The 14419-nt window shown below is 42.0% G+C and overlaps 1 protein-coding gene across 6 annotated transcripts in view; it reads left to right on the top strand.

Moving 5' to 3' along the window:
* The window catches only part of B3GNTL1 (UDP-GlcNAc:betaGal beta-1,3-N-acetylglucosaminyltransferase like 1), a 315188-nt gene that overhangs the window by 257563 nt on the left and 43206 nt on the right, over positions 1–14419 (top strand). For all 6 annotated transcript variants that reach the window (XM_033961211.1, XM_033961214.1, XM_033961213.1 and 3 more), the window contains one exon: positions 4250–4374. In XM_033961211.1, the coding sequence (XP_033817102.1) occupies positions 4250–4374 (125 nt within the window). The remainder of the gene's footprint in view (positions 1–4249; positions 4375–14419) is intronic.

Genomic DNA, 14419 nt, shown 5'->3' on the forward strand with positions numbered 1-14419 from the left:
GACCAACTTTTGGGTAGATACAGTAGTGAAGTCTGTACCCAGGTGAAAGGGTATTTCTGATAATTCTGATTGTTATTTCATATTTATTAAAAAAGAAAAAAACCCAATGTTGGTGATCCCAGTTTTATTCACTATTACTGAGGAGACTCACTTTCAGCACAATTAGAGAACTTCACATTCCATAGCAAAGCAGCAGATGAATCCAGACTAGTGGGTATAGCTCACATCGACCAGCAGGTGGAGATAGAGAACTGATTAACAGTTGGCCTTAAAGCATGGTGTTCCTCCTGTTGATCCAGTTTTGCTCTATCTCCCAGCAGGAATGGAGCTTACTCTACTAGCTCCTGGATTCTGGCTGGGGCCGGTTTAGGTGGTGTTCCTGTGGCTTCCTCTGTTAAGACTCGGTCTTTTTCAGTAGGACAGGGGTGCCTGGCTGAGCGGTGCCGGCTTTGGGAGCTACACCTGGGCCCTCCCAGGTCCCTTCTCCACCCTCCCCTCCGTTGGTTTGAGCGGGTTCTTGGGCCACTGCAGGACTATTCGGAGCAGGTGATTACCACGCTTCTGAAAGCTAAGAAGATTTCGACTTCGACCTCCTATGCGAGAGTCTGGAAGATTTTTGATGCTTGGTGCGGACGACAGGGTATCGCGCCCTTCCATGCATCTCTGCCGGCTATTCTTGCTTTTCTGCAGGAAGGCGTAGAGAAAGGATTAGCCTATAACTCTTTAAAGGTTCAGGTGGCGGCCATTGCCTGTTACAGGGGCCGGGTGGCTGGCGCGTCGCTAGCTTTGCAGCCGGACGTGGTCCGTTTCCTCAAAGGAGTTCACCATATCCGCCCGCCGGTTAGGCGAATTTGTCCATCCTGGAATCTTAAACTCGTCCTTGGGAGGTTGCAGGGGGCACCTTTTGAGCCCCTGTCAGCGGCCACTTTGAAGGATGTCACGCTGAAAACAGTGTGCTTGGTGGCGATGGCTTCGGCGAGGCGAGTATCGGAACTCCAGGCGCTTTCTTGCAGAGAACCCTTTTTACGTTTTTCTGAGTCGGGGGTATCGGTGCGGCCGGTGCCGTCCTTCCTGCCTAAGGTGATTTTTTCCTTTCATATGAACCAAAGTTTATTCCTCCTGTCCTTCCGGAAGGAGGATTGGGGTAAACGATTTTTGTCTTTGCGTCTACTGGATGTACGGCTTATGCTTCTCCATTATTTGGGGGTGACGAATGATTTTCGTAGATCGGACCATCTCTTTGTATTGTTCGCGGGTAAACACAAGGGGATGGCGGCGTCTAAAGTGTCCATTGAGCGTTGGGTCAAGGAGGCGATTGCTTCGGCTTATGTGTTGACAGGGAAGAAAGTGCCGGAGCACCTTCATGCTCATTCCACTCGGGCGTTGGCTACGTCTTGGGCAGAGTCCGGGGGGATGTCTTTGGAGGAAATTTGCCGGGCGGCCACTTGGTCATCGGGTAACACCTTTTCGAAGCATTACCGTTTGGACGTAGCGGCCAGTGCGGAGGCAAGTTTTGGCGCTGCAGTGCTGGCGGAGGTGGCATTGGCGTCCCACCCGGTTTGAGTTTGCTTTGCTACATCCCACTAGTCTGGATTCATCTGCTGCTTTGCTATGGAAGGTAAAATTATGGTCTTACCTGTTAATTTTCTTTCCTTTAGAAGCAGCAGATGAATCCAGAGCCCCTCCCCAAGGGCACTGTATGTGTGTAGGGTGTTTGTTTATTGTTTCAGTTGGGATATGGTTGGTAATTGTATTATTTAGTGGCACATTTTCTACTGGAATGAAGTTTTGTGGATGCTCATGCTCCTTTCGGGCTGCTTGGGCAAAATGCATAACTGGATCAACAGGAGGAACACCATGCTTTAAGGCCAACTGTTAATCAGTTCTCTATCTCCACCTGCTGGTCGATGTGAGCTATACCCACTAGTCTGGATTCATCTGCTGCTTCTAAAGGAAAGAAAATTAACAGGTAAGACCATAATTTTACCATCTAAAAAGTGAAATCATTATCAATCTCTTTTCTGGAAATTCTTCTCCTCACTTATTCATATCATGGAGGTCATTTTAGATTACTTCTGACATGGGCAAATGTCCTAAATGTGTAAGTAGAAATTTTTAGAAAAAACATCTAAAAACACGCCTAAATCGGTACTTGGACGATCAAAGAGACAGGTTGTCCAAGTATCGATAATCAAACAGTGTTTTAGAAGTTTCTAAAACCAGCTTAGGCCTTTTCCCTGCTTCTGTGCGCCCAGAGCGAAAAGAGGTGTTTTTTGGAGGAGTGGGTAAGGTGGGATGTGAGCCAAACTATACTTAGTCGTCCAGCAGCCATAATCAAAAACTTTGACAGGTTGCCTGAACGGAACTTATGTTTTGACATAGACTAAATCAAAACAGATATAAGTTCCGGGTTGGGCTGCTGAGATGATGGTGGCCGCCGCGATCAGCTCAGCGACCCAGGCAACCTGTCTCCCTGCCCCTGTAATGATCGCAGCAGGAGGGATGCCCAGTCCCTCCTGCCCGAAGCCACTACAACTCCCCGAATGTTCCCCGACAGGAGATATGCCCAATCTCTCCTGCCGTGATTCCCCAAACCCTCCCCAATGATTGGTGGCAGGAGGGATGCCCAATCCTTCCTGCCAACACCCCGTGACCCCCTGCCAATGTTCCCTGGCAGGAGGGATGTCCAATCCCTCCTGCCAACACCCCCTAAAAGGTGCCACCCCTGGACCACTCACACACCCCCCCCGAAAGTTACCCCCCAACCTGAACCTCCCCAGGCCCCCCTCTAACCTTGTTTCATTGGATGGACGGCTCCTACCTGTATCCGGCAGCAGGCCCGCCTTCGACGGAATGGAGGGCCTGCCCCTTCCTGGTGCATCTTGGGATGCTCTGGGAAGGGGCCTGATTGACCCAGATGCTTAAGGTCCCTCCTATAGGAGGGGCCTTAGGCACCTGGGTCAACCAGAATGTTAGGCCCATCTCATAGTGCATTCTGGGATGTACTGGGAGTGGCCTAAGATTCTGATTGTCCAGATCCCATGGCAAAATGGCCTTAGCGTGTGGGAAAGACCTATCCAAGGGACGCACTAAGGTCACTTTTGTCACGGCTTTAGTAAAAGGGCCCCTTGGTGTTCATAAGATCCTTTTGTAAATTACACAGAAAAGTGTGATCATTGAAACTTGAGTGGACCATTTACCACCTAGATCCCATACGCAGAATTCAGCTTTATATATCACAAGATTTTGCTGCTCTTTTGGCATAGATAAATTTCAGCACTGATCGCCTTATATGGATATTGTCTAGAAGTGCAGGTGCCAGGATCCCTACGGCGGGCTCCGTCTCTGGCAGTGTTCAAGGCCCAGTTAAAAGCCCACCTCTTTGAGAGTGCTTCCAACTCTTAACTCCTTTCACCTTGGGTTCTGCATCCCCCAACCCTATCGTGTCTGTCTGTCCAAGTTAGATTGTAAGCTCTTCCGAGCAAGGACTGTCTATAAATGTCAAAATGTAGAGCGCTGAATACGCCTTTCACCGCTATATAAGTAATAAGTAGTAGTAGTAGTACTAGTAGTGGAAGTGCTGAAAATCCAGATTTTTTGTTTTTGCTCACCACAACCAACATTTAAAAAACTGCTGACTTCAGTGGCTGAATATAACCCAAATGATCTTAGAAGTGAAAGTTTTTGTGCACTGCTTTTTTTATAGGCGTATTGGCAGCCAGCTAGGACATCATTTCCAGTGTTTATGCTACACCATATTATTCTGGAATAGCCAATCTGAATTCATGCTATATGATAACATAAGAGATTGTAATCAATTTATTAAATGTGGGTGAGTCATAAGGTCTACACAGGCTACAGAGGGTACCATGGGTTATTCCAGATAATACTTTGCCCTGTATTCAAGGGATAGATTTAGAGTTTTTATGACCATTAATAAAAGTGAGAACGAATCTGTTGTTTCACTACTGTAACATCCCCAAAATCAATTTAGCTTAATTTAACACTACTTCATTTTCATGGAATCCCATCTGGGTTTCAAGTAATTTAATCTTTTATTTGTATAAAGACATAGCACTAGTTGGGAAATTTTTGGCATTAATATAGATCGATGTTTCCCATTGTCTTCAGGTATTAGAAGAAATATTTATTTATTTTTACCCCCAAAAAATAGCTTTGGCTAACAAGAATGCATTAATTAAACTATGAATTGCTGGTAATCTTTTTCTTCTGAATGTTGTTTTTTAAGGGTGTCCCGGAAGATTTGCTGTTCTTTTATAGACATCTCCAACAGGGTGGTGAAGTCTTGCGAGTAGACCAGTGTCTTCTTCAGTATCGTTACCACTCTGAGGCAGCTACTCATTCGGTTCTCGAGTAAGAAACATTTTTCTTTTCTATTAAAAAACTACTTTTTTTATCTTACTCCCAGAAATTGTGCATAGGCAATATCAGGCTTAAGACACAGTCCACTAAATGTGCTTCTCACAGCCAATGTTTTTGTTTTGCTTCCAAAATTTTTAGATCAGCCTAGCTGCTGTATAAGGACATTCTGGCTACTTATATGCAAATGAGCATGCAAAGTGCCTAACTTTTCCCATTTCTCTTTCCATATTCATTATGCAGCACTCTCCTAGCCAGCAGCTTTGGTAACCAGAACAGGAAAGATATTATCCAAATTAAATTTGCAGCTACAGACACGAGTCTTTCCAAGAGCACACATGGTGTAGCACCCTGGGAAGGCTTTTGTAAAACAGATGTTACAATATTATCCAGATACAAAATAGATTATGGCGGAAAACTAGCGTGAAAAGCCATTCTGAGAAATCAGTCAAATAGACATCTGCTTGTCATTTTTCAGGATGCTTATAGAGGTTTACCACCATATAGCACCAGTCCTTATTGGGCATTTAATTGCTCTTATTCAGTTTGCCTTGTTTTTACCGAGTACAGCTTTTTGAACACCCATTATTAAGCTCTTAATTAATGAAACCCCAGAATTCATTGAGCCAACAACTCAGTGGCGTCAAGGACTTCACGAATGGGTCAAGGTTGAAGAAGAACTAACCCCCCCTCTCCCCATTATACTAATGTATTTTCTAAGGTCATGCTAAGGGCCTCTTTTACAAAGCCGCGCTAACAGCCCCGAAGCCCGTAGAGATTTAAAGGGCTTCGGGACTGTTGCCGCGCGGCAGCCACTAGTGCGGCTTTGTAAAAGAGGCATTAAATGTTTAAATAATTGCAAAATATTTTGAAACTATGTAAGGGCTCCTGTTTTTTTCCGAACACCATGTAGAATACTAGAGTAATTTCTAAAATACACTCATTAGAGATAGGCTTTAACACTTAGGACAGCCATTGATCTGCTGTAAGCAGTGGCATAGTGAGGGAAGGAGGTGCCCGAGGCAGTGGTGCCTAACAATGCCACACCGTGCACCTCCCTACTTTTCCATGCCGCTGTAGCGCCCCCTTCGAATATCTCTTCAAATGTTCGCCAGTTCGAGCTGCATCTTCTACCTCCTGCTCGCGCTGGCCTTGGCTCCCTTCTGACGTTATGTCCTGGTCCCGCAGTGCAAGCAAGAGGTGGAAAATTCTCACACTGACGAACATTTCAAGAGGCACATGGGGGGGGAGGAGAGGTGCCAACACCCCCGCCAAGATGGCACCTGGGCAGTCTGCCCTCCCTGCCCCCCCCCCCCAATTACTGCACCACTGGCTGTCTAAATGTCAGATATATCTGTGTAAACAAAAAACTAGCAGAGAAGACCACAACTTCAAGCTATAAAATACACTTTAATAAATTATACATATAGAGTGGAACCAGACCCAACACGGACCATGTTTTGTCTACAGAGCCTACATCAGGAGTCCAAGAATGTCTCTTCTTTTTGTGTTTTTGTTTACGTTGGTTTTGGCACAGTGTTTTTTTCTCCTCTTTTGTGTAGAGATGTGTGTGTAAACAGTGTATTGTTTTAAGATAAGCTCCCAGAGTGCACTGCTGTTCATCCAGAGGGCTGAGCCCCCTTTTCTTCTGGCTCGTTTTCTCTTGTGTGTAAGGAGATAGCAGACTCCATCTAGCTAGCACAGGGACATAGAAAAAGCATTGTTTCCACCTAGTTACACTTTTGAATTTTGCTAACCAAAATACAGCTTAGTGAGAGAAGTTGGAACATAATATTACTACGTAAACCAAACAAAAAGGTTGACCCAGTTCCTCCACAAAAGGGAAACCGACCAAAACAAAAGACTTGTGGAGGGTTTATGTCCAAGATGAAGGCTTTATTTAAAATAACTTAGTAACATAGTAGATGACGGCAGATAAAGACCCGAATGGTCTATCTAGTCTGCCCAACCTGATTCAATCTAAAAATTTGTTGGGGTTTTTTTTTCTTCTCCTCCTTAGCTATTTCTGGGCAAGAATCCAAAGCTCTGCCCGATACTGTTCTTAGGTTCCAACTATTGAAGTCTTCGTCAAAACTCACTCCAGTCCATCTTCATCTTCCCAGCCACTGAAGCCCTCCCCAGCCATCCTCCCTAAAATGGCCATATACAGACACAGACCGTGCAAGTCTGCCCAGTACTGGCCTTAGTTCTTCAACATTTACTATTATTTTCCGATTCTAGATCCTCTGTGTTCATCCCAAGCCTTTTTGAACTCCGTCACCGTTTTCCTCTCCACCACCTCTCATTTTAAATAAAGCCTTCATCTTGGACATCAACTCTCCACATAATATTACTTCACAAAGTGTGTGAAAATACATTCCCAGCTTACTCTATTTCATAGGAGGTGCTAGTTTAGTGTTGGTTCTGTAAGAACAACTGAACTGTAAGTTTGTTTATTTCTTTGTTTTACATTTGATGTTAAAGAAACTTGTTCAAGGAATCACAGAATCCAGCCTGGTAATCAGTGGCTTAGTAAGGGCGCGCCCGGGGTGGTGGCAACCCTTTCCCGCTGCATGTGCATCCTCCCCTTGCCTTCCCCTGTACCTTTTTGGCACTCTTTCTGACATCACTTCCTAGGTGTGGGTCCCAGAAGTGCCGTCAGAGAGAGGGCCAAAAAGGTATAGGGGAAGGCAAGGGTGGTACGCAGGGAGCGAGGGGGGCAGAGAGGAGGAGGGGGTGCCGCTGTGTCCTTAGGAAGACTGTGCCTGGGGTGGACCACACACACCCTTACTACGCCACTGCTGGTAGTAGGCTACAAGGTCAATGAGTTTATGCTGACTGGGATCTTCTGGGAGAGAGACAGTTACAGTAACTTACAGTATTCTAAAAGTTATATGTGGGGGTAAGATCAGCCCTGACTCCGCTTGTTAGTACACCTACCCCTTGCAAGTACTGTATGTGCCTTATAAGTTAAGCAGATATTTACAGAAAGGCACTAAGGCAGAATTTTACATTTATGCACATTTAAGTGCACATCCTGTATACATGTAAATACCATTATTCTAAACATTTGTGCATGTAATATGCACATTTTAGCACCTGTCTTATAGAATTACCCTTAAGTGTTGAAATCCAATAAGGCAAGTTCTGATTGAGTCAATACCCAAGAGATAGGAGAAAATCACTTGGCTGAAAGGAAAAAAAAAAAGAAAGAAAGCTTTACCTACAATAATAAGTATAGCATTATCTTCTGTTTGAAAAACTAATCCCATGCACTGCCTGGAATAATGTGCTGTCCTCACATTACTCCATTAGGCTTTCCTTCTGGGGATATCGCATGCTGTAGAAAATTGAGAAAACAAGTGTCACGAGGTGGTCACAGAAGCTGAAAGCTTTGCACTGGGTCTATCACTAATGCTAGATTTCATCGGAAGATATTTTGCACTAAATCCGGAATTCCTTTCATCAGTGAACCAAGTGCCCTGAAGCAGCCTTGTTGACTTGAAACCTGGGGCGAAGAAAGAGAGTTGCTGCTTTTATTAGATATTTATGCTCATGTAACATTTCTATCTGATGACTCCACAAGTTCCTCACTATGTTCTTATACCAAGGATACTGAAACATATACTGAGCATCCTTCAGAAACAAGAATGCAAAAACACTTTTGCATATAGGCTGCCATACATTACATATTACACATATTACCTGCATATTTAAGTTTCTTAGCTTAAATTTGGGAAGTCGCCAAACTTATAACAGTAAAAACATGAAAGGAACTCATGTAAACCATAAATAAGTCAGATGATTTTATTTTGATTTGGCAACTGCAGCTGCAATAATATCTCTTATAGATTTTGATAAAGATTATGAGTCAGTCAGATGCTACCATAACTTTGAACATCCATTATATTGGACTGTAGAGTTGGTAAAATATTACATAACTGCATTGGGTTTCATGTATAAAGGGTGACCATTAACATAGAATAGAATTTTTTTTTCCTAGAGTATTGTAAGGAATGTCTTCCCAGAGAAGATGGTAAAAACTAAGAGAGGCTACTAGAGCCAAAAAAAAATCCTTTAAAGAATGGAAAAAGGATCTAAATGAAGAAAATAAGAAGAGACACAGGCACTGGCAAGTTAGATGCAAAGCATTGATTAAAAAAAAAAAAAAAAAAGAGCTAAGAAAGAATATGAAGAGGAACTTGCCAAAGAAGCAAAAACTCATAACAATGTTTTAAGGTACATCAGAAGCAGAAAACCTGCGAGGGAATCCATGGGACTATTGGATGATCAAAGAGCAAAAGGGACACTCAGGGAGGATATGGCCATATTGGAGAGACTGAATGAATTCTTTACTTCGGTCTTTACAGAAGAAGATGTAAGAGATCTACCTGAACCGGAAATGGTTTTCAAGGGTGATGATGTGAAGGAACTGAAAGAAATCTCAGTGAATCTTGAAGATGTACTAAACCAAATCGACAAGTTAAAAAGTGATAAATCACCTGGACCGGGTCTACCTTGGGGGTTAGCGCCCAATAAAAGGATCTGGGTGTCATTGCAGACAATATGATGAAATCTTCCACCCAGTGTGTGGCGGTGGCCAAAAAAGTAAACAAATTATTAAGAAATTATTAAGACTAGAAATTATTAAGACTAAGAATTTTATAATGCCTTTGTATTGTTCCATGGTGTGACCACACCTGGAGTATTGCGTTTAATTCTGGTTTCCTTATCTCAAGAAAGATATAGTAAAACTAGAAAAGGTTCAAAGAAGAGCAACCAAGATGATAAAGGGGTTGTAACTCCTCTCATGTGAGGAAAGACTAAAAAGGTTAGGGATCTTCAGCTTGGAAAAGAGACAGCTGAGAGGAAATATGATTGAATTCTACAAAATTGTGAGTGGAATAGAACGGGTACAAGTGGACCGATTTTTCACTCCTTCAAAAATTACAAAGACTAGGTGACAATCGATGAAGTTACAGGGAAATACTTTTAAAACCAATAAATGAAATATTTTTTCACTTAGAGAATAGTTAAGCTCTGGAACATGTTGCCAGAGGTTGTGGTAAAAGCAGATAGCGTAGCTGGTTTTAAGAAAGGTTTGGACAAATTTCTGGAGGAAAAGCCCATAGTCTGTTATTAAGACATGGGGGAAGCCACTACTTGCCCTGGATTGGTAGCATGGAATATTACTACTCCTTGGGTTTTGGCCAGGTACTAGTCACCTGGATTGGCCACCGTGAGAATGGGCTACTGGGCTTGATGGACCATTGGTCTGACCCAGGTTCTTATGATTAATGGATGTCAAGAAAATATGATATTAATACAGAAGATCATTAATTGAAAAAAAAAAAAAAAAAGCAAGCAGAGAGACAGTAAAAGAATTAAATGACCTTTGAGTCCATCTGGGAGACTTCAAGTACAGTTCTGGTTACTCCTTCTCAAAAAAATATAGCAAAATTAGAAAAGGTTCAAAAAAGGGTGACAAAAATGATAAAGGGGATGAAACACCTCTCTTATGGAGTAAGGCTAAATAACATAGAAACATAGAAAATGATAACAGATAAAGGCCTTATGGCCTATCCAGTAAGACCATCCATACCATGAATCTCTTCCTCCCCAGATATATTCCTTGTCTCCACCACCTCCATCAGAAGGTTATTCTATGCATTCTTTCTGTAAAGAAGCATTTCCCCTTTTAACTTCCATCTTATGCCCTCTCATTCCAGAATTTGCTTTCATTTGAAAGAGACTTGCCTCCTGTGCATTTATGCCATAGAGATATGTAAATGTCTGTACATATTTCCTCTCTCCCACCTTTCTCCAGAATATACATATTGAGGTCTATAAGTCTATCCCCACACACTTTATGATGGAGACCACTGACCATTTAGCAGCTGCCCTCTGGACCAACTTCATACTGTTTATATTTTTTTTAAGAAGTGGTTTCTAGTATTAATACTCTGAATGGGGCCTCACCAGAGACTTATATGGAGGTACTATCACCTCCTTTTTCTGGTGCCCATTCCTCTCTCTATGCACTAAAAGCATGCCGTTCCATTGAGATGGTAGTTTCATAGAAATGTTTATATTTCTTCTGGTTTTCTACGTGAATCTGAAACAGATTCTGTTCCCTGCTTTTGAGGCATATGTTTTCTTTCCCCTCTTTTTTTTTTTTTTTTTTCCCAAAGCAGTGCCTCAGTGATTACGGATAGGATGCATTTTGAGTTGGCTTGCATTTTCCAAATTCCTTGAATGTTGGATTAATAAGAGCAACAAGAATGTGATATGCTGACACATTTTAAAGATTTGACCATGAAAATGTAAAGCTGCGTATCTGTGGAAAAAGCTGTTCAGTTTCACATGGCTCCCAGAAACTCTGAAATGGAATGCCAGCAGATGGTGACATCTTTGCTAGATTACCCAGACACAATAAGTTAGATCTCTGAGTTTTGTCATGCAGGTAATGATTTAACCTATCAAGCCATAGAACAGTTACAGAAGGCCACAGTTGCAGTCTTTGTGTTTTTCATATCCCTGCCCTGGCATTTCTGTCATATGTTTAAGAATTTCAAGTGACCAGTGCAGAATGAACAATTTTCTTGAGAGCTGAAAGTTTCAATCCCTCTTCTCAGTCGTGAGAAGTGCATGAATCCCTCCATCCATGGGCAGAAGACCAAGGCATAAAGCTCTCTTTGTACCAGCTCTGTCCAGATAGCAGTGCTGATCACCACTTTACTACTCCTACTATTAATTATTTCTATAGTGCTACCAGACGCACGCACAGAGTTACAAAGAAGAAGAAAACAGTCCCTCCTCGAAAGAGCTTACAATCTAAACAGCCAAGACAAACAAACAGGATGTCATGGATACAGTTAAGGGGAACGGTTAATCAGCTGGCTGGGTTGGAGGGAAGAGGGGAGTGCAGGACAATCAAGCTATTGTGACATCACTGATGAGGTTGGCTCTTATTGGTTGAATGAGGCATTATGACATCACAAGCTCAGTTCTGTTTACCAAAGACTGAAACTCTTCACACTACTACTACTATTAATTATTTCTATAGCGTTATCAGATGCACACAGCACTGTACAGAATCACAAAGAGTAACAAAACAGTCTCTGCTCGAAAGAGCTTGCAATCTAAACAGGCAAGACAGACAAACAGGATGTCATGGATACAGTTAAGGGGAATGCTTAATCAGCTGGCTGGGTTGGAGGGCAGAGGTGTAGGGGTAAGGTTTGAAGGCTATATCAAAATACTAATACAAAAAAATGCCACACTTTCTATATGAAAACGTGAATATTCAAACTAAGTACAAAAAAGTGCTCAGAACCAATGGAATGGTGGTAAAAAGATCACGCCGGGGTTTTACCCCTAGCGAAAATCTTCACTTGTTCAATCATTGCACTTTGCGTATTCTACTATATTGATAACTATTCCAACTACTCAAAAAGTCATAAACATTCAAAAGGGGTTTAGTGTACTCGTCTTGGGTGTCTAATTGTTCCAGGTTATATCAAAATACCTGGATATTCAGCACTGGCTGCTGTCTGAGTACCAGCACTATCTGGATTTTTTTTAGCTACTGCAGAAAACATTTTTAGAAAACGCCAACCCACAGTTGAATATTGACTTGATAATTTTCTGAGTGAGTAAATATCAATGCATCTGTTACTTCACAGACAAAGTGGGAGATTAACATATAGGATAAAAAGAAAGTATTTTACAAAACTGCTGAACTGTACTGGTGACTGAACTCCACAGTTCTCTCTCCTTGTGGTACTATGAGACTTGCTTGCACTGTTGTTTAAGTCGTCTTTTTTGGCATATTCCTTAGGGGATTGCTTCATTCCTTCTTAATCTAGAACACAGATTCTCATAGTAACATAGTAACATAGTAGATGACGGCAGATAAAGACCCGAATGGTCCATCCAGTCTGCCCAACCTGATTCAATTTAAAATTTTTTTTTTTTTTTTTTTTCTTCTTAGCTATTTCTGGGCGAGAATCCAAAGCTTTACCCGGTACTGTGCTTGGGTTCCAACTGCCGAAATCTCTGTTAAGACTTACTCCAGCCCATCTACACCCTCCCAGCCATTGAAGCCCTCCCCTGCCCATCCTCCTCCAAACGGCCATGCACAGACACAGACCGTACAAGTCTGCCCAGTAACTGGCCTAGTTCAATCTTTAATATTATTTTCTGATTCTAAATCTTCTGTGTTCATCCCACGCTTCTTTGAACTCAGTCACAGTTTTACTCTCCACCACCTCTCTCGGGAGCGCATTCCAGGCATCCACCACCCTCTCCGTAAAGTAGAATTTCCTAACATTGCCCCTGAATCTACCACCCCTCAACCTCAAATTATATCCTCTGGTTTTACCATTTTCCTTTCTCTGGAAAAGATTTTGTTCTACGTTAATACCCTTTAAGTATTTGAACGTCTGAATCATATCTCCCCTGTCTCTCCTTTCCTCTAGGGTATACATAATCAGGGCTTCCAGTCTACAGGACACACCTAGCTGGTCAGGTTTTCTGGATACTCATAATGAATATGTATAAGAGAGTTTTGCATGGAATAGAGGTAGTACATGCAAATTTATCACATGCATGTTCATTGTGGGTATACAGAACACATGACTGGCCAGGCGTGTATCAAAGACTGGGTTGAGAACCCCCATTTTTGAGTGATACTTCACTCTTCACTCCCTCCCTCACAGAAGTGGACCCTTCTCCTCCCCAGGAAACAAGGTTAAGCTCCTGTCTCCTTAGAAGTCAGGATCTCCTCTATCACAGCCTCAAAATATAAACTGCCAATTTGTTCTCATTCCCTAAGCTTCCCTGCTGGCTCATTCTCCTATGCAGTTTTACATATTCAGAAGCAGAGTTTTCATTGGGCAGCAAGCCAAGTGCATTGTGTGAAAAAGCTTCCAGTACCCCTTATTTGATATTACTCTCCCAAGAATGTCATACCTCTGTCTTCTCTTTTCCTTCCCAAGCTATACTCCAGCTTTATTCTACTTCACTCTTGGGATGACAGTCATTTTGCTAATTGTCTTACCTTAGGCTTGAAGACAACTCTTCTCCAAGCTTGTGTCCTCTTTTCATTTGGTATAGACCCTAGTCAGTATGTTACAAAATTATTATTAAATGGATGGAACTCCACCAAAGAGAGCAATATAATTTATAAAGAAATATTAATAGGGGGAAAGAATATAGCTCATTTGATTAAAACTGAGTTCTGTAATATATATATAAAGTATAATATATGTTAATATTTATTCAAGAACTAAGACTCAGAACATTTATAAACAAACTAAAAAATTTATTTCTTTTAGAGCAGAATTAATGACAAAATTAAAATCAAGCAGGTAAAGCAAGTAGGATCGTTAAGCAAGGATAATAAATAGTGCCACACAAGACAAAATGTTGCTAAGCACATGGTCGTTGAGAGATGTTGCAGCATGGTGATCCAGGGCGGTGATCCAAGGAAAAGAGGAAGAAGGCAGAGCGTTTGTATGGCTTTATACATGTGGTTGGTTCCCATGATGCATCAAAACTCAGGGGCAGTCTCTGGCATCGCATCCAATCATAGAGCAGTCCAGTCTTTCCCTTGGTGATGTCATGATTACATTTTCTTGCAGACTGGGGGGGGGGGTATTTCCTTTACTGGCACACCCAGCCATGCTTTTGTGGATTAGTCTGTCCTTGGCCATGTCTTTGGTTTCCCTGAATAGGTGCATTTAACACTTTCCTGAAAAGATGGCTAAAGGCAGGGTGGACGCAAGTCTTTTCAGAATCCATGTCAGAAATAATTTTTACTTTAAATCCATTAAATTAATAATCTCTTGGGTCAGGCAATAATTTAAATTCAAAATTCATAACTCAAGCAACATTAACCATATCATGCTACAGATTTTAACTCCAAGCAGAATTATATTTTCATATAATGCTACAAGTACTCAACCCTTAATGACAATTGCTGTCAGATTGGCAGTTAAAGGAAAGAAATTATTATATTTGCCCTCCAAGAACACTC

This window comes from Geotrypetes seraphini, chromosome 10, assembly GCF_902459505.1.
Source record: "Geotrypetes seraphini chromosome 10, aGeoSer1.1, whole genome shotgun sequence".
Lineage (NCBI taxonomy): Eukaryota > Metazoa > Chordata > Amphibia > Gymnophiona > Dermophiidae > Geotrypetes > Geotrypetes seraphini.